Consider the following 24628-nt stretch of genomic DNA (forward strand, 5'->3'; position numbering starts at 1 on the left):
GTATACATGTCAATCCCAATCGCCCAATTCAGCACACCACCATCCCCACCCCACCGCGGTTTTCCCCCCTTGGCGTCCATACATTTGTTCTCTACATCTGTAGAGACACATCTGTGTCTTTACATCTGAGACACATCTGTGTCTCAACTTCTGCCCAGCCAACTGGTTCATCTGTACCATTTTTCTAGGTTCCACATACATGCGTTAATATACAATATTTGTTTTTCTCTTTCTGACTTACTTCACTCTGTATGACAGCCTCTAGATCCATCCACGTCTCTACAAAGGACCCAATTTCGTTCCTTTTTATGGCTGAGTAATATTCCATTGTTTATATGTACCACATCTTCTTTATTCATTCGTCTGTCAATGGGCATTTAGGTTGCTTCCATGACCTGGCTATTGTAAATAGGGCTACAGTGAACATTGGGGTGCATGTGTCTTTTTGAATTATGGTTTTCTCTGCGTATATGCCCAGTAGTGGGATTGCTGGATCATATGGTACTTCTATTTTTAGTTTTTTAAGGAACCTCCATACTGTTCTTCATAGTGACTGTATCAATTTACATTCCCACCAACAGTGCAAGAGGGTTCCCTTTTCTCCGCACCCTCTCCAGCATTTGTTGTTTGTAGATTTTCTGATGATGCCCATTCTAACTGGTGTGAGGTGATACCTCATTGTAGTTTTGATTTGCATTTCTCTAATAATTAGTGATGTTGAGCAGCTTTTCATGTGCTTCTTGGCCATCTGTATGTCTTCTTTGGAGAAATGTTTATTTAGGTCTTCTGCCCATTTTGTGATTGGGTTGTTTGTTTCTTTAATATTGAGCTGCATGAGCTGTCTATATATTTTGGAGATTAATCCTTTGTCCGTTGATTCGTTTGCAAATATTTTCTCCCATTCTGAGGGTTGTCTTTTCGTCTTGTTTATGGTTTCCTTTGCTGTGCAAAAGCTTTTAAGTTTCATTAGGTCCCACTTGTTTATTTTTGTTTTTATTTCCATTACTCTAGGAGGTGGATCAAAAGAGATCTTGCTGTGATTTATGTCAAAGAATGTTCTTCCTATGTTTTCCTCTAAGAGTTTTATAGTGTCTGATCTTACATTTAGGTCTCGAATCCATTTTGAGTTTATTTTTGTGTATGGTGTTAGGGACATCTGTTTGATTTGAAAGGTTATGGCTTCAGGAAAATTTTCAGTTTAGCTTGAGGTGATCTATTTCCTAGGTTGCTCAGAATGATGGCATCCCAGAAACAACACGCACTTACTCATGGTTGTGAAAAAATGCCTTTTTTGTTTTGGTGAATGTAAAAAAAAAAAAAAAAAACCCAAAACCCAACAACAAGCATTTAAGTATGTATTTATGTATACAGATAAAAACAAATAAACCCAGAATGGTCCTTGGGCATTATAGGTTAAAAATAATAAATGGAACTTCTGATTGAGTAATGACTATGGAAATTTTTTCTAACATTTTAGAAAAGCTGTTCTCTAATGCAGAGAAAATAATAAACCATGGTATCAAACGTTCTGTTCTGATAAATGAAGCAACTACAGAAAGTTTTATTTATTCAAAGTAAACAGTGCTTTTGATAGAAAAAAATAAAAACAAGAACAACTCAACAATTCCCTTAATACTACTCAAAATGAACACATCAAACTTGATTTTCATTAGAATGTAGTTATTTTTCATACTAATAAGTCATAAACCAAGACCAGATTTTTGTATGTATGTAAACAATTATTGATCATCTTCTGGACAAGAATGCCAAGTTTGTCTCCCTTTGTAAAAAGCAATTAAAATTTGACAACACTTCATGTTTGCCTCTTCTACAGCATCGAGTCTGCTTCATCTGCATCTTTCCATTTCATGAGAAATATTAATTATCCACTGCTGTATGTAACACAGTTATTTGCTCAGGATCAAGACCACTGGCAAAGCATCTTGGCAAAGCAGAATCTCTTTTCTTCTTTGATTTCCTGTCATCAGATTCACTGTCAGATAAAGATTTTACTTTTGTGCCATCTTTTTCTTTACCAGCTTTTTCAGAAATAAGAAATACTTTAACTTTGAATGATCTGAATTTTCTTCCAGTTTTCAAGTATTGTTAGCACCTGTAAATCTCTTCTGCTGAAGGATATACACCACCTTCCCATTCACTACACATCAGTCCAATATTTCTTCCATCACAAAACCTTCAGGCTCTACCTCTTTGACTCATTTTACTCTTTTCTATTCTGTTTCTTTCCCATTTTTTGCAACACAGTTTTATTGGAGGAGTTTTTAAATTGTGGAGTTGAAGAGCTGTTATTCACTCTCTCCCAGGAGGAGGGCAGTGGGGAGTTGTACAAGAGGCCACTAAGTTTGGGGGTATGTTATTTTGCAGCAAGAGATAACTGATGCGTGGGTACTTAAATATTTATACTCTATAGGATAAGATGGCTAATAAAAAGAAAAATTACTAGTCAATTAAAGAGAACTAATTGTGGCACTGGGTCATTTCAAACTCTTATTTATTTGTGATGAAAATTAAAGAACAAACATCATCAATAAAAAAACCAAGGACCTACCGTATAGCACGGAGAACTATATTCAATATCTTGAAATAACCTATAATGAAAAACAATCTGAAAAAGAATATATATATCAATATGTATAACTGAATCACTTTGCTATACACCTGAAACTAACACAACATTGTAAATTAACTATACTTTAATTAAAAAAAACAAACATCATCTTTCTTTGCTGAAAAAGTTATCTGGGGAGTTTCTCTCTGAGAACAAAAGTTGACTGGCAAATGTCTCAGACTGCCAAACTGCCACAGAAGACAGTGATTCAGAGTTGACCTCTCAAGAAGATACATATCTGTGTTTCCACCAATAGTTGCCTGTAATATTGTAGTACACTTCTCTGGCAGCATTTTGTATCTCTCCTCAGTGAGATTATCTTTAAATCTCTTCTAAAGACATACAAAGAGTTTCTGTTTGTACCCATGCATCTGCATAATTTAGTATTATAGAGAAATGAGAAATTGTCCTGATGATGAACTTCTAGCTCTAGTCCCAATTTGATGAAATAGGCAATTCATTTCACTCATTAAGATATGAAAAACTTTTATTTGTCATTTAAATCAAACACCATTATATAATGGACTATAACAAAAAGTTCCCTTGAATTTGAAAGGTAAAATGTGAGAGGTCAAAGAAATCCCATAGGAGTCGGGGTTACTTTGGTCTCAGCTTTCCCTCATATCTCCCTTCAGGAACATGAATGGCGTTTGGCCACATCTGGCCTCTTCCCAGTTTTATCTTCCACCATCTACTGTTCCATTCTCCCCACTTCCAGCCCTTATTATTTATGCACCTCCCAAACACATGCCTTCACACTTTTGTTCCAACTGGGTGTTCCACCTTTAATACCTTATATGTCTAGCCAAACACACACACACACACACACACACACACACACACACACACACGCTACAATTCTGGAGCATCTTTATTTGGACAAGCAAATCTAGGTTTCTAACATACACCAATGATTAGTCTATCCATGTAATTAACCATGAAGGTTTTGGCAAACCTAGTAAAACGGAAAATATACTTTATCACCCAAACTTTTGAAGAATCCAAAAAATCCCCCAGTCTTAATGAATTTACGTGTCACTCTCAAGCACAAAATATTCACTAAATATTTTAAGACCTGGAGAGTAAATGACTAAACCTAGTCGTCTAACAATGACAATATTATTTGTTGTTGAGTTAGGGCACTACAGGCCAGGATAAGGATATTTAATGAAGCGCAATAAAGGCTGTTACTGAAAGCGTAGTGCAGGTTAAGTCCTTTGTGAACATCGTTTAACTTATTCCTAACAACTCTGTGGCATAGGCATGCTCGTGCACGATTCTCAGCCGCGTGTTGGCGGTGGCGGAGGGGAGCCATGTGCATCACATGAAAAGCTGCTCAACATCACTAATTATTAGAGAAATGCAAATCAAAACTATAATGAGGTATCACCTCACACTGGCCAGAATGGGCATCATCAGAAAATCTACAAACAACAAATGCTGGAGAGGGTGTGGAGGAAAGGGAGCCCTCTTGCACTGTTGGTGGGAATGTAAATTGATAACAGCCACTATGGAGAAAGTATGGAGGTTCCTTAAAAAACTAAAAATAGAACTACCATGCACCCAGCAATCTATTGGGCATACACCCGGAGAAAACCATAATTCAAAAAGACACATGCACCCCAATGTTCATTGCAGCACTATTTACAATAACCAGGTCATGGAAGCAACCTAAGTGTCCATCGAAAGATGAATGGATAAAGATGTGGCATATATATACAATGGAATAATAATCAGCCATAAAAAGGAGCAAAATTGGGTCATTTGTAGAGACGTGGATGGACCTAGAGACTGCCATACAGAGTGAAGTCAGAAAAAGAAAAACAAATATCGTATATTAACGCATATATGTGGAATCTAGAAAAATGGTACAGATGAGCCGGTTTGCAAGGCAGAAATAGAGACAGATGTAGAGAACAAACATATGTACACCAAGGGGGGAAATGCGAGGGGTGGCGGGGGGGTGGTGGGATGAATTGGGAGATTGGGATTGACATGTATACACTAATATGTATGAAATAGATTAATAGAACCTCCTGTATTTAAAAAAAAAAAAAGCCCTTTGCGAACATTATTTAACTTATTCCTAACAACTCTGTGGCATAGGGTTGCTTGTGCACGACTCCCAGACGCGTGGTGGCGGCGGCGTTGGGTAGCCGTGTACATCGGGCAGATATGGTCGCCGGGACCCTTGGAGGCCGCGGTGACGTCACAGAACCTCGGTGGGGAGGTTCTCCGGGCCCCGCTTTGTCTCGGAGGTCCATGCCGCGGCCCACACATAACCACTAGGAAATGGGACTGAAAAAGCGGCTCAGGGTGTCTCGGCGTCGTTTTTTTCCGCGTGGGGACCCACGTGCTCGTGGCGGGGTCAGGTCCACACCGCGAGGCCCGCGGGCCTGGCGCTTCCCACCGCCGCGTTCACGCGACCTGGTCCTGAAGTCGCAGCCGTTGCCGCGGCGCCAGGAGCTCGAAGCCGGATAGGCTCGGTCGGGGTTATGGAGAGGCGGGAAGGTACCAGGACCCTCTGGGCCGGGAGAAAACAGTCCCTCGGAAGACTCCCCCCGCCGCTCGCGGGATAGGCTCTCCCGCCTCGGATACCGGATCGCTCCCTCAGAGTGCCGCCGCCCGCTAGGGACCGCGCTTCCCTCCACCTTCGCGAGGGCGAAAGGGGCGGGCCCCGGGCAGCGGGCTCCGAAGGCCCGCCCCGGCCCGCGCGGATTGCCGGATTCGCCCCGCCTCCTGCGCGCCGCCGGCGGCCCCTCTTTCTCCTGCGCCACAGCTACAGGCGGCGGGCCTGGTTGCGGGTAGCGTTGCGACCTCGCCTGGGCGGCAGCGGGCGCGGGACCAGGCCTTCCGAGGAGCGCGCCGCGCGCCCCCTCCTCTGCGGGAGCGGCGGGCCGCGGAAGTGACGTGGTGTACGGGTAGGAGCTCGTTCGAATCGGTTCCCGGGTGATCCTCGCGCCTGCGGCTGCTCCGCCGCCGCCGCCGCCGCCAAGGGAGGAGCTGAGTGCGCCGGGGTAGAGGCCTTGTGCCGCCCCGGGGGCTGGAGCTGAAGGCGCCGCGCGGAGCCCGTACCTCGGCCTTTAGCGCGACGGCCGCAGGGGCCGGCGCTGCTGTTTTCTCTCCTCTTCCCCAATATGGCAGCGGCGGACGACGGCGGGCCCTCGGTGGGGACCGGAGAGGGCGACGGAGGCGACGGCTCCAGGACGGTGTACTTGTTTGACCGGCGCGAGAAGGAGTCGGAGCTCGGGGACCGGGCGCTGCAGGTCACGGAGCGCTCGGACTTTGCGGCGTTCCGCGCTTCAGTGTGTCAGGTACGCTAAGGAGGGATGCGCGGGTAGAGTTGAGGTTGGGAGAGTGACGAGAAGCCCAAGTTGCTCACTGGGGGCAATAAACCTGTCACTCGGCCCCGGTCCTGCGGCTTTGGCTTCTCCCTCCCGGGTGCCCGCCATGCCTGAGAGGGGCGGCGAAGCCTGGGGCCGGTCCGGGCGCGGGCCTTGGAGTGCGGAGCCGGCGGTTGGTGGGCCTCCCTCTGCCCCGGCCCTGTTCCGGGGGTCGCGCCGCCCAGATTTTGGTACCGCGGGTTGCATGGGCCCGGGGCGACCTTAGCCTCTGAGGCCGTGCAGCTCTTCTTCCAATCAGGAAAGCCACTTGTTTCTCTTTCGGGTGGAACTTTTGTTTTTGTTTTTGTTTTTTTTAAAGAAGAGAGCGGAGTTCTCCCCGATGGCTCTGTTAGGAGTGTTGTGATAGAAGTTGTTAAATTCCTGGAGTCGATTTTTCTCAGGTTCGTTCAGTGATGCAGTAATTTCCTGGGTCGTTCTGTCAAGAAGGCTTGCAGGCCCGCCCTGGCGGGGTCCTTCCGTAGTGGAAGCACTTGATCTAGAGAGCTTAGCAGGTGGAGCTGCCCTTCTGGTTTCCTGCATCCCCCAGCCCCCTGGGAGTTCCTGAACCACTCAAATGGTGTCCAAGGGTATCTGCGGAACACCAAAGGACCTATATACTCCCTGTACTAGTTTGCTTTAAAAGTTAATGATTATGTAGGCAAAGTCCTACTTTAAACTGGGAAGTCTTTTCTAGATCTGAGGTGTTGCTGGTGCTCGAGCTTCAAAGAAGGGGTATATTCGTCAGCTGCATTAACCACTTGGGGCTCTTTTTAAGCGATAGAGAACACTTAGCTTCCAAGGAAAAAGGACTTGGTGTGAAGCAGTGTTTAACTTGAGCAGGCTGATGTTTTTAGTGCTATTAACTCTGTATACTAGTTGCTGAAATAATTGAAATCAAGACTCAGGGGAAAAAACGACTTGAGAGGAAGGACTTTGATTTGTTCTGTATTCCCAGCATCTGGAATTGTGCCTGGCACATAGTAAATGGCCAAATTAGAATGGAGACAAAATTTTATAAACTCAGAAGTTCATTCTGTGTATGGTTATAGCAGATTCCCATGTCTTTGAAAAGTGAATGAATGAATGCTCTTTTTTTTGGATGAATGTTTTATATGCATCAGGGAAAGGAAACTCTTCATGTTTATTATTTTTGTAGTTGATTATATAAAATATTTATATTGATTATATGTAAATGATTTAAAGTCATGACATGTAAAAATGATTCTAAACTATCAGCACATTAAAGAAAATAAGGAACCAGCGGGAAAAAAGTAAACCTTTTACTCACTGTGAAATTTATAACCACTGTTAGCACTTGGAGTTATTTCTTTGTATCCTTACCCTCACCCCCCATTTTTAAATAACCGTAATACATGTCTATATTCCATTTTTTTCACTTAATATTGTCAGTATTTTTCTGTTTTAATGCAAGTCTTCATAATCGAAGTGGTCTGTTTTGTACCACTGTTTACATAACCAGATCTCTCTTTTTTGTTGACGTTTACATTACTTCCAATTTTAAGCAATGCCATGATAAACATGTTTGAATGCATAGTCTTTTTTTTGGAGATTTATTTTATTTTGTTTTTTAAACTTTTTTTTCCTCCTTTTTTAAAAACATTGAAGTATAGTTGATTTACAATGTCATGTTAGTTTCAGGTGTACAGCACAGTGATTCAGTTACATATATATATTCTTTTTTAAATTCTTTCCCCTTATGTGCATAGTCTTTTATGTCTTTATTTTTCTTTGGTTTAGAATCTTAGAAGTGAGAATCCTGGATCAAAGGTCAGGAATATTTTTAAAGCTCTTGATACGTATTTTTAAATTGTTTTTCAGAAAGGTTGTACTAATCTACCCTCCCTCTAGAAATAATTCTCCCATATGAGAAGTGTCAGTAAGTCTGTTACATATATAGGGGAAGAGTATAATAACCTCTTATTACGGAAGTGGAAACTCACTTTTGGAGATGGTGACTCACTTAAGTCAAACAGATAGTACAAAAATTAGAATTCAAACCCAGAAGCCAAGTTCTTTTTGTTATTCCACTCAGCCTCAAATGATGTTCTTTGTTATAGGGAACAGATATATTCATTCCATTCCTTCAGTATTTTAACAAGGAAAATATTTTCTTTGACTAATTCTTTTCCTCTCCTTCCCACTTTTTCCTGCTGGAACAGAGAAGGTTAAATTTGATTAGAAGTGGGAGGGAAGAACTAGTAAAAAAAGGAAGGCTAACTTTTTTTTTTTTGAGAATTTAAAACATCATTAGATTATGCCACCTAATCCCATAACTTTGTCCCCATTACAGACATGAAGAACTGAAATAAGTTACTGATTGAAGTCTGAGTTTATACAGTTCATGAGCAATGAAACTGGGATTGGAATCTAGGTCTGTTTGATTCTAAAGCTTGTATTTTTTTAAAACAATCTCCACAATGTCCACACTATTATTTACTAAAGCCTTCATTTTCCGTTTTAGGGGAAGAGGCAGATGGTGCACTAAATTAAAGTTTTTCATTAAAACTGAAAACAAACTAATAAGTTTTGTAGTGCTAAAAAGTATTATGAGTCCTAAACTGTTATTTGGGGAAAGCGCACTTTGTAGAAAAGAGGAGCAATCAAGAGGAAGGAAGAGGAAAAGGTGGATTTGGCAGAAGCCCTTACACTTGTGATAAGCAGTTATTGACTCACTTGAGCCCTTGTGACCTTGCAGAATCAAAGATTAGAAAATAACTTTTTTGGCTAGTTCTTAATATGCCCAGGCATTAAGACCCATATGTGCAAACCCTCCTCTCCACCCCTAATTTTGAGGAAATGCCTACTCCTTCTCTTGTGTGGTTCCACTATTCCTTGTCACCCTTCTATAGCACTTGTTATACCATCATACTTAAAAAATAGTCTCTGCTTCTTGAAGGTAGGAGCCTTACCTAATAGTTGGTTTATAGCGTTTAGTTAAATGAATCAATCTGTTCCTTCAAACACAATTTGTACATAAGCTATATTACGTTAAAAATTCCAAAAGTTGAAAAGAAAAAAGGTAAAAGAAGGTAGATGCAGGAAAGAGTAGAAAAGTAACCTGAGGAGAACTAGTAAGTGGAAGTTCATTTGATTAAAGCATATACCAGTGCTGAGCCATGAAATCAGCTTTGAGTTTCTTGGGCGTCAAAACAAAGAAGGAAAGGTAATTGATACAAAATCCACAATGTCTATAAAATAAAAACATTCCAGCTGCTAACGATGCAAACCTTTGATTTGAGAAAAATTTCTCCCTAGATTCCTCACAAATCCTGATAAAATGGACAACATTCTTAGAGATAGGAGAGGCTCTTCTTATCTTGTCTTTTAATGCAAGGTACGCTGTGTGTTGTTTAGGGTATTGCAGCCTGCTTTAAGCAGTTACCACCCAAATTTTTGTAGAGATTTCTCGCCCAAGTGCAATGTGGGTGTTCCTGGTTTTGGTGTGGTTCAGGGACAGAGCGACTGGATATAATACCAAAGCACATCATTAAAGGCTAGTTTTTGTTCAGAGAGATGCATTGAACTATATAACTTCTGAGTGACCTAATCCATTGATGAAGTTTAAAGTAGTCAGGATTTTATGGACTACAAGTTAGTTAGCCCTTCATAAATATTTCTTAAAATTGGCTTTTGAGAGAAGTTGGGCAGCAGATAGTTTGAAGCTAACCTAAAGACATGTAGGGCTGGTACTTTGGAAGATCCATATGCTTTAACATTAACCCAGAAAAAGGAAGAATTGAAGTGCTCTTATAAAAATGAAAAAGCCCAGTTACGACTCTTGCCCAAATAGAATGTCATCCTGCTTTCATATAGAGAAAGGCAGAGGAAATGTATCTGTATTCAACGCCAGGTGAGTACAGATACACGAAAGACTTTAGTTTACATCTGATAAGATAGATTTTTAGACCAAAAATTGGAGAGAGAAGAGTATGACATCTTGAATAAAAGCATAATGAATAATGTAAAAATATTTAATTTATGTCTGTCGAATACCAGAGCTATAAAATATTTAGAGAAGTTATGAATTTGAGAAATAATTTTTATAAAGGATTATAGATAAAGCAGAGAAAAAAGATAGCTTATTTATCTTAATTGAATAATAAAACTATGGAGAGATTGTATGATATATATATAAATACTTTTCAGATGTACATAGATCTTAAAGATTTAATTTAATTATAAAAATATGTATTTTTTTCTACAGGATATGTAACCACATGATCTAACAGTTGGGACATTGTAGAAATAAAGTAGTAAAGAACTGAGAAATAAAGACTGTCTTGATTATACAAAAGCCTAAGATCTGTGAAGACAATTTTTATTTCTATAAACAAATAGAATCTTTTCCCCATCAGTTTATGTCTATAGCTTCATTTCTCTTGGGTGGAATTGCATAGGATATGAGTATTTTTAATTTTACTAAAGTATACCAAATTGCTTTTCAATATGGTTGTACTGACTTTCGGGCCTATCCGAAATGTGTAAGATCCACCTTCCCTATATGGAGGCCTATACTTTATTTTTTTATCCTTCAAAATATAGCTGTCTTTTTAGTAGAACTTTTTAAAAAATTGAAGTATAGTTGATTTACAATGTTAGTTTCAGGTGTAGAGCAGACTGACTCAGATACACACACACACACACACACACACACACACACACACACACACACACACTTCTTTTCCATTGTAGGTTATTACAAGATATTGAATATAGTTCCCTGGGCTATACAGTACGTTCTTGTTGTTTATCTGTTTTATATACAGTAGTGTGTATCTGTATTTTTTTTTTTTTTTTTTTTTTTTTGGCTATGCGTCTTGCAGGTAGTTCCCTAACCAGGGATTGAACCTGGGCCACCACAGTGAAAGCGCCGAATCCTAACCACTGGACCGCCAGGGAATTCCCTAGTAGTGTGTATCTGTTAATCCCAAACTCCTAATTTATCTCCTCTGCCCTGCTTTCCCCTTTGGTAACCCCAAGTTTGTTTCCTATTTTTGTGAGTCTGTTTCTGTTTTGTAAGTAAGTTCATTTGTATCTTTTTTTTTAGATTCCACATGTAAGTGATATACTATATTTGTCTTTCGGTCTGATGTCACTTCGTAAGATAATCTCTAGGTCCATCCATGTTGCTGCAAAGGGCATTATTTCATTCTTTTTTATGTCTGAGTACTATTCCATTTTGTGTGTGTGTGTGTACACATACACACACACACACCCCACATCTTCTTTATCCATTCATCTGTTGATGGACATTTAGGTTGCTTCCATGTCTTGGCTATGGTAAATAGTGCTGGAATGTCCATTGGGGTGTGTGTATCTTTTCGAATTAGAGAGTTTGTCTTTTCCAGGTGTATTCCCAGGAGTGGGATTGGGATTGCTGGATCTTATGGTAACTCTTTTTAATTTTTAAGGGAACCTCCATACTCTTCTCCATAGGGGCTGTCCCAGTTTACATTCCCACCAACAGTGTAGGAGGGTTCCCTTCTCTTCACACCCTCTCCAGCATCAATATTTGTAGACTTTTTGATGATGGCCATTCTGACCAGTGTGAGAGGATACCTCATTCTAGTTTGGTTTTTTTAAATTTATTTATTATCATTATTTTGAGGGCGGAGCTGCATTGGGTCTTTATTGTTGCATGCGGGCTTTCTCTAGTTGTGGCGAGTGGGGCTACTCTTCTTTGCAGTGCGTGGGCTTCTCATTGCAGTGGCTTCTCGTTGTGGAGCATGGGCTCTAAGCGCGTGGGCTTCAGTAGTTGTGGCACGTGAGCTCAGTAGTTGTGGCTCATGGGCTCTAGAGCGCAGGCTCAGTAGTTGTGGCTCACGGGCTTAGTTGCTCCGCGGCATGTGGGGTCTTCCCAGACCAGGTCTTGAACCCATGTCCCCTGTATTGGCAGGCGGATTCTTAACCACTGTACCACCAGGGAAGTCCCTCATTCTAGTTTTGATTTGCATTTCTCTGGTGATCAGTGCCATTGAGCATCTTTTCATGTGCCTGTTGACTGTGTGTCTGTCTTTGGAGAAATGTCTATTTAGGTCTTCTGCCCATTTTTAATTTTTTTTTTTAATATTGAGCTGTATGAGCTATTTGTATATTTTGGAAATTAAGCCCTTGTTGGTTGCTTCATTTGCAAATATTTTCTCCCATTCCATAGATTGTCTTTTTGGTTTGTTTATGGTTTCCTTTGCAGTGCAAAGGCTTTTAAGTTTAATTAGGCCCCATTTGTTTATTTTTGCTTTTGTTTCCATTACTTTAGGAGACAGAGCCAAAAAAAGTATTGCTGTGATTTATGTCAGAGTGTTCTGCATATGTTTTCCTCTAGGAGTTTTATAGTATCCGGTCTTACATTTAGGTCTTTAAACTATTTTGAGTTTATTTTTGTATATGGTGTTAGAGAATCTTCTAATTTCATTCTTTTACATGTAGCTGTCCAGTTTTCCCAGCACCACTTATTGAGGAGACTGTCTTTTGTCCACTGTATATTCTTGCCTCCTTTGTCTCAGGTTAATTGACCATAAGTGTGTGGATTTATTTCTGGGCTTTCATCCTGTTCCATTGAGCTGTGTGTCTGTTTTTGTGTCAGTACCATACTGTTTTGATTACTGTAGCTTTGTAGTATAGTCTGAAGTCAAGAAGTGTGAATCTTCCACTCTGTTCTTTCTCAAGATTGTTTTGGCTATTTAGGATCTTTTGTGTTTGCATACAATTTTTTAAATTGTTTGTTCTAGTACTGTGAAGAATCCCATTGGTAATTTGATAGGGATTTCACTGCGCCTGTAGATTGCTTTGGGTAGTATGGTCATTTTAACAAAATTGATTCTTCCAATCCAAGAACAAGGTGTACCTTTCCATCTCTTTGTTCATCTACAATTTCTTTCATCAGTGTCTTATAATTTTCAGAGTACAGGTGTTTTGCCTCCTTAGGTAGGTTTATTCCTAGGTTTTTGTTTTTGTTTTTTTTTGATGCAGTGGTAAATGGGATTGTCTCCTTAATTTGTCTTTCTGATAGTTTGTTCTTAGTGTATAGAAATGCAACAGATTTATGTATATTAATTTTGTATCCTGCAACTTTACTGAATTAATTGATGAGCTCTAGTAGTTTTCTGGTGGCATCTTTAGTATTTTTTATGTATAGTATCATGTCATCTGCAAACAGTGACAATTTTACTTTTTCCTTTCCAATTTGGATTCCTTTCATTTCTTTTTCTTCACTGATTGCTGTGGCTAGGACTTTCAAAACTATGTTGAATAAAAGTGGTGTGAGTGGGCATCCTTGTCTTGTTCCTGATCTGAGAGGAAATGGTTTCAGCTCTTTGCCGTTGAGTATGATGTTAGCTGTGAGTTTGTCATATATGGATTTTATTGTGTTGAGGTATGTTCCCTCTGTGCCCACTTTCTGGAGAGTTTTTATCATAAATGGATTTTGAATTTTATCAAAAGCTTTTTCTGCATCTATTGAGATGATCATATGGTTTTTATTCTTCAGTTTGTTGATGTGGTGTATCACGTTGATTTGTTGATATTGAAAGATTCTTTCATCCCTGGGTTAAATTCCACTTCATCATGTGTGATTCTTTTAATGGAGGCCTATACTTTATATTATCAGGACTTAAATTTTTTACTAGCCTTGTGGGAATGATAATCAAAGTTTTAATTTTCTCTGATAACTAGGATGAGCATCTTTTCATGTTTTCCAGTTTTTTTCTTTATGGCTTGCACTTCTTATGTATTTTCAGAAATCCTTTCTCTCTCCTCTCAGAATGATTTCCCTATTTTTCCTCTACAATTTTGGATTAAAATGTAGCTGCTTTAGTTCTCTTGGAACTTATTTTTGTGTATGTTGAGATGGGGATTTTAAAAATCTATTTCTGTACAATTAAGTAGTTGTCTCAGTAATATTCATTGAATAGTTTATTCTTTTCTCGTCAATCTGTAATGTCATTCCCCTATTTGCCAAGCTCCCTGTGTACGTATGTGTGGGTCTGTTTCAGGGTTCTCTATTCTCTTCCACTGGTCTATAATAGTATATATATATATTTTTTTTAAACTCTTTTTTTTTTTTTAGAAATGGCTTTTATTTATTTATTTATTATTTATTTGGGGCTGTGTTGGGTCTTCGTTTCTGTGCGAGGGCTTTCTCTAGTTGCGGTGAGCAGGGGCCACTCTTCATCACGGTGCACGGGCCTCTCACTATCGTGGCCTCTCTTTTCGCGGAGCACAGGCTCCAGACGTGCAGGCCCAGTAGTTGTGGCTCATGGGCCCAGTTGCTCTGCGGCATGTGGGATCTTCCCAGACCAGGGCTCGAACCCATGTCCCCTGCATTGGCAGGCAGATTCTCAACCACTGCGCCACCAGGGAAGCCCTATAATAGTATATTTTAAGTTAGAAATTCTTCTCATTAAAAGTTTCAAACATACACAAGAGATAATAGTATAATGAAACCACGTATAATCATCCACATTCAACAGTTTCCACGTGTTTACCACACTAGCTTCATTTTTGCCTTTTGAAGCATATTCCAGGCCTTAGTTTACTTCACTCCTATATACTCAACATGCACTTCTATTATCACACCATCAAAATTAACATTTTCAATAGTATTGTTCAATCCATATTCAGATTTGTTTATCTCAAATTTTTTTTTTTATAGTTGGTTTGTTTAAATCAGGGTCCTTATATTGAACTTGGTTTTTTATGTTTCTTAATTCTTCTAAAATTTAGAGCATTTGAGCAAAGTACCTTCCCCCAGTCTTTTTTGTTTTTCCTGACACTGACTTGTTGAAGAAATCAAGTTGGTTTGTCTCTCATATTCCACATTCTGGATTTGTCTGTGCTCCTTTATGGTGTAATTTAGCTTGTTCTAACTCAACATATCCTATAAACTAGAAGTTATTTTTAAAGGCTTATAATTAAGATTTAGGTTCAGCTTCTTTGGGGTAGGGAAGCAAAAAATACTTCATAGGTGGTGCTGGTACTTCATATTACATCATATCAGGAGGCACATAATGTAAGGCTATTTTACCCACTCTTAGAAATGCTAAGATTGAATTAGCGGGATTCAGGTGGTTTCAGCAGGATTCCTCCATAAACAAGTTTTAATTTAAGGTTCGTTCATTGATGGTGCTATTCTGATTGCCATTCCTCCTGTATTTATTAGCAGGAATTCTTTGCCTCTCTAATCGATGAGGCAAAAGAACAACTTTGCCTCATCAATTAGAGATATATGGTTACCCTGAAATCTAATTGGTACAAGAAAACAGGATAAATGCTTTGTTCTTTGCCTTTAATTTGTCAGTGTTCAGAGTAAGGAGTTAGTGCCTCAGTTAGTTTCAGTAGTGACCAGTAGGGTTTTTAGTAGCAGTATTGAAGACTTGAATATCATTAGTCTAGATTTTTTTAGTAATCTTCTGTGTAAGGTTGGTCTAGATTAACTAGTTCATCATTACCTGAAACAGAAGTAAGGATGCTAACACTTTGTTTCCTGTTGTAGTTTCCCCCCATAATTTATGTTGCCTTAATTTTTTTAAGTTATACTTTTGGAAGGGGTTATAATAGATATAAAGATTCTTTATGCAGATACCCTGCATAGTGTGGCTATACTTACCTCAGTGTTATAAAATATTAACCTCTGTTTTCTTCTAGTACTTTTGTTTTTGCATGTTTAAATATTTAATATATATGAACATAAGTGTTATGTTAATACTTTGCTCCAAATAAGTTTACTTATATATTGGCATAAAATTATATGTTTACTTTGCTCCAAATAAGTTTACTTATATATTGACATAAAATATATATATCTCTCTAAGAGAGCCCTGCTGATGTTAAACCCTTTCAAAATGTTCAATTAATCACTTGTGTTCCTAGGTGACATATAATAGCAGAAAAATCTAGGTAATTTGTAGATAGATTTGTGGTTAATTATGCAAAGGCAAAATTTTAGAACATTAAGACATATTTCTCAAATAAATGTAACACTGTTAGAAGATTATAATATCCTTATTAATATTTTCATATTTTTGTAAACTTGAATAGTGTATTTATTTCCTTTGTATAATAATTGATTTTATTCTGTTATTTTGGATAGACACTTGGCATTTCACCTGAAGAAAAATTTGTTATTACAACAACAAGTAGGAAAGAAATTACCTGTGATAATTTTGGTAAGCAATGTTATGTTTATGCTTTTATATTTAATATGTTCTAGTATATCATAGAGCAATGACTATTTTATGAGATAGATAAGCATCAAAAAACTGTGATGTTTTGAGGATGGGGGAGGAAACTAGCTATATGCATCCAGTTTGTGCAGAGGTCATATTTTTCAAGCAAGATTATAGGAAAAGAGTTGATATCATTTATGGCTACAGAAGATGAGACCTTGCTCAGCACAACACCTAGCACAGATCTTCTACTTGGGCCCTTAAGAAGCTAATTCTTCTGACCAACTTGGATTCTTCCATTTCTTTTTTTACCCAGTTATGTTCTAAGACTTGCCAATTTTTCATGCCTGATTCCTTTTTGGATTTAATCATTCTTCTCCATTCATATTGATACCACTTTAATATAGTTCCTCATCTGATTTTCTGTGACAACTTAAGAATTGAGTGTTTCAGATGAGTGGAAGTATTTGAACCTATTCCATTGATATTCTTAACAAAACACAACACAACTGAATTTATAGATGGATCCATTGTTTGGGGATTTGCCTGTACAATTTTTAAAGTCATTTCATAGATACAGTTTGTATATTTAAAATTATAAATTCATTGTGTTTCGGATGCTAGCTTAGCACTTAAGATGTTACCTCTTGATTACAGATGAAACTGTTAAAGATGGAGTCACTCTGTACCTGCTACAGTCAGTCAGTCAGTTACTACTAACAGCTACAAAAGAACGAATTGACTTCCTACCTCACTATGACACATTGGTTAAAAGTGGCATGTATGAATATTATGCAAGTGAAGGACAAAATCCTTTACGTAAGTATTCCATTTATACTAATTTTGATAAACTGTCACTCACCTTTATCCCTTGATCACACGTCTTAGTCCTTCACTTTAAAAAAGATCTCTCATTCTACTTTATTCACAGACTATGATCAGTTTTTGTGAGTGTCCTTACTTCGTCTCTTCATCACAGTGTATTTCTTTTTCTACCTAAGTCATCTTACTTCAGAATAAAGATACCTCTCCTTGAAAACTAATGTAGAATGAGAATTCATTCCTTTTCGACTCATGAGAGGTCTTGTACTTACACATCTATCTCCTGTACACTCTCCTTTCCTGATTTATTCTTCCTGGCCTCATGTACACCTCTCCCAGTTGAGAAAATATTTGTTTTATCTTGCACATTTTTTATAGCTGAACAGCACAAGTAAGTGGTTTGTGTTCTTTATCATTTCTTTATCATTTCCTTCCACCTTTACTACTTGCCAGTTTTTATCCTTCCTTTGGATTGTTTGCTAGTTGATTTAGAGAATCTTTTCTGTCTGGACCCTGCCAAAGTGTTTAATACTATTTAGATGTTCATTATAAACTTTCTTTTTCTTCTTTTTTGGCTGTGCTGTGGCTTGTGGGATCTCAGTTCCCCAACCAGGAACCAGGAATTGAACCTGGGCCTTGGCAGTGAAAGCCAGGAATCCTAGCCACTAGGCCACCAGGGAACTCCCTATAAACTTTCTTATTAAAATTTTTTTTCATTGTATATGCATTAGAGTTGGTAGAAAATTAGAAAACATAGATAAGCAAAAAGAGCATAAAGAACATCCCTATCTCTACCACCCAGTTGTAACTACCACCAACACTTCGGTGTTTATCATTTCAGACCTCTTTATATTGTTTGATTTTTTTTTTCTTTTTTAATGGTTTTGTATGATGCATCCTTTTTTTTTTTTTGGCCGCGCTGCATGGCTTGTGAGATCTTAGTTAGTTCCCTGACCGTGGATTGAACTCGGGCCCTCAGCAGTGAAAGCACAGAGTCCTAACCACTGGACCACCAGGGAATTCCCAATGCATACTTTTTTAACCTACCTTTTTATTTAAAATGTAATGAACATCTTTAATATGCATGTCAATATATATTTGTTTTAGGGGTTACACAGTATTTAGATAACGTAATTTATTTGAACAGTGTACTGTTGTTATTAGACATTCAGGTTATTTCAGTCTTTTTTTTAATTGTTACAAATGACTGAATGTTCTTGTGACTAATTCTTTTTTTTTAATAAATTTATTTATTTAATTTATTTATTATTTTTGGCTGCGTTGGGTCTTCGTTGCTGCGCGTGGGCTTTCTCTAGTTGCGGCGATCAGGGGCTACTCTTCATTGCGGAGCACAGGCTCTAGGCATGCAGGCTTCAGCAGTTGTGGCTCGCGGGCTCTAGAGCACAGGCTCAGTAGTTGTGGCGCACGGGCTTAGTTGCTTCGCGGCATGTGGGATCTTCCCAGACAAGGGAAGTATGTCCCCTGCATTGGCAGATGGATTCTTAACCACTGCGCCACCAAGGAAGTCCCCCCATCTTCTTAATGTGTCAGTGCTTCAGGGCTTAGTCTTTGGTCCCTTATCTTCTCCTAATTCCTCAACTGGTGATTCCATCCAATCTCATGGCTCTAAATACCATAGTTATGGAAGTGACTCCCAAATGGAGGTAGTGAGAAATGGTCATTTTTAGTTAAATATTGAAAATAATGCCAGACTTACCTCCTGAATCCGTTTTGTCTATCCACTTGCCCATGTGGCATCTCTACTAGGATATCTAAGATGGGAATATACTACACATAGTTTTCCATCCAAATTAATTTTGGTTCTTTTTAGTTGCTTAAACCAAAAATCCAATTGATTCTTTGTCTCATTCAATCTTTCAGAAAATCCTTTTGGCACTATCATCAGTGTTTATCTTAAAATGAGCATTTCTCTTTACTTCTGTTGGTAACACTAGGTCTGAGGCACCATCATAGATTACCGAGATTATACAGTGGCCTCGTCTCTCTCTTTTCATGCCTGTACACGTAAGGTTTGAGAAGTCAGATTGTTTCACTAAGGGTAAACGCCGACGTCTTTACAATTACATGCATGGTCTTAGAAGCTGTGCTTTGTATCTCTCTGACTCTGTTTCCACAACTCTTCTTGTTGTTCATTCCTCTTCACTGCCAGCTTTATTCTCAGCTTAGGACCCTCTGCCTGGATAGCCCCTGTCTCAGTCCCTCACCTCATTCAAGTCTTGTTTTTCTATTACTTTCTCAACAAAATTTATCTTGTTCACCCTATTTAAAATTGCAAACTATGTTTCCTTTATGCCTCTATACCAGATAAACCCATGTAAGTTGGAAATATTCTAAGTCAAAAATGCATTTGCGGGGGCCTCCCTGGTGGCGCAGTGGTTGAGAGTCCACCCGCCAATGCAGGGGACAGGGGTTCGTGCCCCGGTCCGGGAGGATCCCACATGCCGCGGAGCGGCTGGGCCCGTGAGCCGTGGCTTCTGAGCCTGCGCATCCGGATCCTGTGCTCTGCAATGGGAGAGGCCACAACAGTGAGAGGCCCGCATACCGAAAAAAAAAAAATGCATTTGGTGGGGGGTAAATTATAAGTTTGGGATTAAAATACACACCCTACTATATATAAAATAGATAATCAACAAGGACGTACTATATAGCACAGACCTATAATGGAAGAGAATGTAAAAAAAGAATATATATATTTATATATATGTATAACTGAATCACTTTGCTATATACCTGAAACTAACACACCATTGTAAATCAACTATACTTTAATATAAAATAAAAATTAAATTAAAAAATGCATAGGAGCCATGTGGCAAAATGTTAACAACATGTAAATCTAGGTGAAAGGGTTTAAGTATCTGCATATTGAATGAATCTTTAATTCTTTCTCTGGGGATAAGTTTTTAAATGTATAATCAGGGAGTCAGTAGATACATTCATTTTTAAGACTTCTGATATAGATTAATTACCTTCCAGATTGGTTATATGGGTTTTCATTCCTACTGTCATTATATGAATAGGCAGAGAATATCACTGTTTAAACTCCTGCTTTGATTTCTGTAACTTCACATTAAATTCCTGGGTCTTTCCCTGCCTCTGTTTCCTGTGCCTTTGATGCTACTTCTGGTTATTGTTGACTGTATGGTGGATAATTCTTTAAGTCATGTTGATCTTTTTATACTTGAAGTGAACTTACCCAAGCCTAAAGTATTCTGTGTCAATGAAGCATTTATCTCTGGCTGTCTTTACTCTCTCTATTAAGCATAGTCTGTTCCAGCTCTGTGGAACACCTCTACTCACTGAGCTTGATATAGTGATAGGGCATCGCATCTAAAACTGAATTTTTCTTTCCTCCCTTCTAAATTTTTCTCCTTCCAAATTTTATGGAAAATATGACCATTTATTCAGTCTTCTAGAGCAAGTACTCAAAACCACCTTGGATTTCTTTTTCTTTCTCTCTTTATATCTAATCATATACTAAATTCTACTCATTTCTTTCTTTGAGGTTTCTCTTAACTCTTTTTCCTTGCATTTCCTACAGTGTCCCTACTTCTCCATTTCCTAGTTAATACCCTTCACCAGGTCTTTATACATATCTGATTTGTGGTAACTTCTTTCTAACTAGCTTATAAACATAGACATCCCCTGAGTGTTGAGGGTGTGGAAGTGCTTGCTGGAGTGCTACTCTGTGGGTTAATTAGCTTAAGTTGGGTTACGCCTCAGGGGAAGAGACATTAATTTATTATGTTCCCCCTTTTAATTAAGGGAATAAAAGTGAGGAATAGTTTGGGTACTGACCCTGGAGAAAGGAGAATGTTAGGAACAATGCCGAGCCAGTGATAAACTGAAGGTCAGGCTGATTTTGTAGTAGGAAATTAAGAGCAGTTTTGTGTCAGTTAAGCAGATACATTCTGCCATTTCACAAGTTGCTGTTGTGAGATATCTGTATTTAAATTAGCTCTCAATAGACACTTTTATAGTTGCTTTATAGTTGTCCTTATATCTCAAAATGTGCTTACGTTTGACTTGTGCATGATGTAATTACATACCACAGACTACTATTTGATTTTATGGTTATGGTCTTCTGTTTGTCTCTTATGTGTGTATGTCTGTCTTTAGATTATAAACTCCTTGAAGCCAGGAATCATGGCTGGCTGACTCATGATGTGTAGTGCCATGCAAGTACGGGTTGGTGACTGCTTTTTTATGCTGGTGGTGATTGGTGATGCCTTTATTATGTTTGTGTCATTAGGATCAGGATAATACTTTAATTCTAGCTCTTTGGAAAATAAAAGTGATGGCTTAAGGTACTTCAGAGTTTCTTCTACTTTGAACTTTTATATGAAGTATTTAGGAGGGAAAACTTAAGCAATAACGTTTCTCATTCTCTTCCAGCATTTGCTCTTGCAGAATTAATTGATAATTCATTGTCTGCCACGTCTCGTAACACTGGTGTTAGAAGAATACAGATCAAATTGGTAAGGAAATAATACTCTAAAGCAATTTAACTTGTCCTTTTATAGAAGTACTACAGGTTCATTGGAGAAAAATTAGGAAAGAAGGATAAACTAAAAGTAGAAATAATTATCTGATGTCTCTTCAGTCATTAAAATTTTTTCACGTGCCCTTTTTCTATGCATATATGTATACATGTATGTGTGATCATAGTGTACATTTTGTTATTTGTGATCTTTTATTTTCCCTTAATAGTACATTGTAAACACAGCCATATCATGAATATTCTGCAATATAATATACCACTGCTGCAGTTTGGTTTATTGACTATAATATAAATTATGTAATCAGTCTACTGTTGTTGAACTTTTAGATTTTTTTTCCTATATTTTTGCCATTGTAAGCAGTGCTGGCGTGATGAGTATCCTTATAGATTTTTGTACATATCTCTGATTAGTTTCTCAAGCTAAATTCTGAGAAATGGAATTTCTGGGTTAAAGGACATGAAGAATTCTAAGGCCTTTGATTCATACCGCTGAAGTGCCTTTCAGAAAGTTGTATTAATATATACTTCCTCCAGCAATGTATGAGTGAGCCCAATGAATCACTTTTTTTATATTAACCTTTCTTGTTTTTAATATTGATTTGACTTTTCCTATCTTTTTGAACTTATTTTATTTCATAGCATTTTGATGAAACACAAGGAAAACCTGCCGTTGCAGTGATAGATAATGGAAGAGGAATGACCTCTAAACAGCTTAACAACTGGGCCGTGTATAGGTTGTCAAAATTTACAAGGCAAGGTGACTTTGAAAGGTTAGAAAACCTTACTCACTTTTTTTATGGGCAGCTGGGTATTTTAATGAGGATAAGAACTCATATTTCTTTAGTTATACATGATACATTGGCGGTTTTGATGTTATCAGCATATTTATTTAGATTTTTATAATAAAGTTTTTATGAACAATACTTAGAAATAGTCAAAACTGCATAAATCACATTGCACCCTTCCATTGAATGATTCTTTTTGCATTTCCTGAGGTATATAGGAATTTTTTTTTTTTTTTTTTTTTTTATTTATTTTTGACTGCACTGGGTCTTCATTGCTGCATGCAGGCTTTCTCTAGTTGCGGCGAGCGGGAGCTACTCTTTGTTGAGGTGTGCGGGCTTCTCATTGTGGTGGCTTGGCTTTGTTGTGGAGCATGGGCTCTAGGCGCATGGGCTTCAGTAGTTGTGGCACGCGGGCTCAGTAGTTGTGGCACATGGACTCAGTAGTTGTGGCTTGTGGGCTCTAGAGTGCAGGCCCAGTAGTTATGGCATACAGGCTTAGTTGCTCCGTGGCATGTGGGATCTTCCTGGACCAGGGCTCTAACCCATGTCCGCTGCATTGGCAGGCGGATTCTTAACCACTGCTCCACCAGGGAAGTCTCCCCATCTTCTTAATGTTTCAGTGCCTCCGGACTTAGTCCTTGGTCCCTTATCTTCTCGTAATTCCTCACTTGGTGATTCCATCCAACCTCGTGGCTCTAAATACGATAGTTATGGCAGCTATGTTGTGTTCTTCGGGAAACACATTAGGGAAGAATCAGTTGGTGTTCTTATTAAGTAGTTAGTATTTGTTCGTGTCCTGTTTTTCTCTCTGCTGTGTCAAGGAAAGTCACCCAAATTTAAGGACCAGTCTCAATAATGTGTAAAATTAATATAGTTAACACATTTGCCTTCTCACTTCTGAAATTTCAGCACTCTCAGAATTTTCATCAAAATTGTAAAGACTTACAATGCCATGATGAGAGGCAGCAATAAGTGAAGAACAAGGGCTGTGGAATCATTTGGTCTCATTTGAATTCTAGCCTTACTAGTTGTATGACACTGGTCAAAGTAGTTTACTTCTCTTTATCTCAGGTTACATGTCTGTAAAATGGGGATAATACCTCATAAGGTTTTGTGAAAACCAAGTGAGTTATTAGTACCTGTAAAATCCTTAGAGCCTGGCAAGTGATAAGCAGTCAATAAATACAAGCTATCATTTTAGTTATTACTTCTCATTCGTGGCTTCAGATTTTTCTGCAACTATTCTTTTTCACTATTTTCTTGAATATGTGCCACTTCAAGGATTTATAAAATAGCCATAAAGAAGGCAAAGATCACATCTTTCATAGTCTAAAGATAGAATTTAGCATAAGATAGAAATATTAGGTAGAAATGAAAGGAGAACAGATGGTAGATTGGGGCAAAAAGGTCAGAAAAATGTTAGTTAAATCAAGTGGAAGAGTAGAAAGAAGTAGAGCCTACAGTTTATTAAGATTTCTCTAGATTTTAGCACAACACAGACTTTAAAACTTAATTCAAATGTTAGGGAAATTTTAATTTTTGGTAGAAATCTACCTGTTGCATGTTCTGCTTTTTATAGGTCCTAGCTTTTTATAGGTGTTGTACCAGTAAACAGTCAGTTGTTGTTATAGCTGTTATGTACTTATACTGTCTTTGAGTCCAGTATCAGTCCCTTAACCCACTCCAGTTTCTGTTAGCATCAGTTGTACCCCCCTCACTCCTCTAGCTTCTACTCCTATAGAAAAAATTATCATTTGTTTTACTGCTTCCAGTTTAGTTTTTTATTGGATATAAGGATGGGTATCATAGGAGACAGGCGGTGGAAGAAAAGGAAGGACAGCCTACAAATACAAAAAAACTGACTATCTTGACTGTAGCTTATGTTGTAGTAGAGGAAAAGCCAAAAGTAAACCAAAAAATGTATAAGCACTTCAGTTACTGATTGTTAAGAAAATATTGAGTAATATGTTAGAACCTGATGGCCATCTCTTTTAGGTAAGGTGACTAGAAAAGAGGGCAGCCTCTTTGAGGTTACATTTGAGTTGAGGCTTGAATGATTAGAAAAAAACACCCAAGCGAAAATCTGGGTGAAGAGTATTCCAAGTAGAAGGAACATCAGCAAATACAAAGACCCTGAAACTGTGATCAGCTTGTTTCGTTTGAGAGACGGAGAGGAGACCAGTGTTGTTAAGTGCATATGAAGGGGAGGGTAGAGGGAGATGAGGTGAGAATTCTAATTTGGCAATATTCTTTCTAACTCTCACCCACCTTGGTACTACCTTTCCCTCCACTTTTTTATTTTG

The 24628-nt window shown here is 38.4% G+C and overlaps 1 protein-coding gene and 1 pseudogene across 1 annotated transcript in view; one reads left to right on the forward strand and one right to left on the reverse strand.

The window, feature by feature from the left end:
• Positions 1–1739: 1739 nt before the first annotated feature.
• Positions 1740–2272, reverse strand: LOC132532204 (chromobox protein homolog 3-like; annotated as a pseudogene).
• Positions 2273–5766: 3494 nt separating this feature from the next.
• Positions 5767–24628, forward strand: part of SMCHD1 (structural maintenance of chromosomes flexible hinge domain containing 1) — a 128882-nt gene continuing 110020 nt past the window's right edge. Inside the window, exons 1-5 of the mRNA XM_060121914.1 lie at positions 5767–5943; positions 16121–16196; positions 16854–17015; positions 21435–21517; positions 22180–22310. Of these exons, the coding sequence (XP_059977897.1) occupies positions 5767–5943; positions 16121–16196; positions 16854–17015; positions 21435–21517; positions 22180–22310 (629 nt within the window). The remainder of the gene's footprint in view (positions 5944–16120; positions 16197–16853; positions 17016–21434; positions 21518–22179; positions 22311–24628) is intronic.

Source organism: Lagenorhynchus albirostris, chromosome 14 (assembly GCF_949774975.1).
Source record: "Lagenorhynchus albirostris chromosome 14, mLagAlb1.1, whole genome shotgun sequence".
Classification (NCBI taxonomy): Eukaryota; Metazoa; Chordata; class Mammalia; order Artiodactyla; family Delphinidae; genus Lagenorhynchus; species Lagenorhynchus albirostris.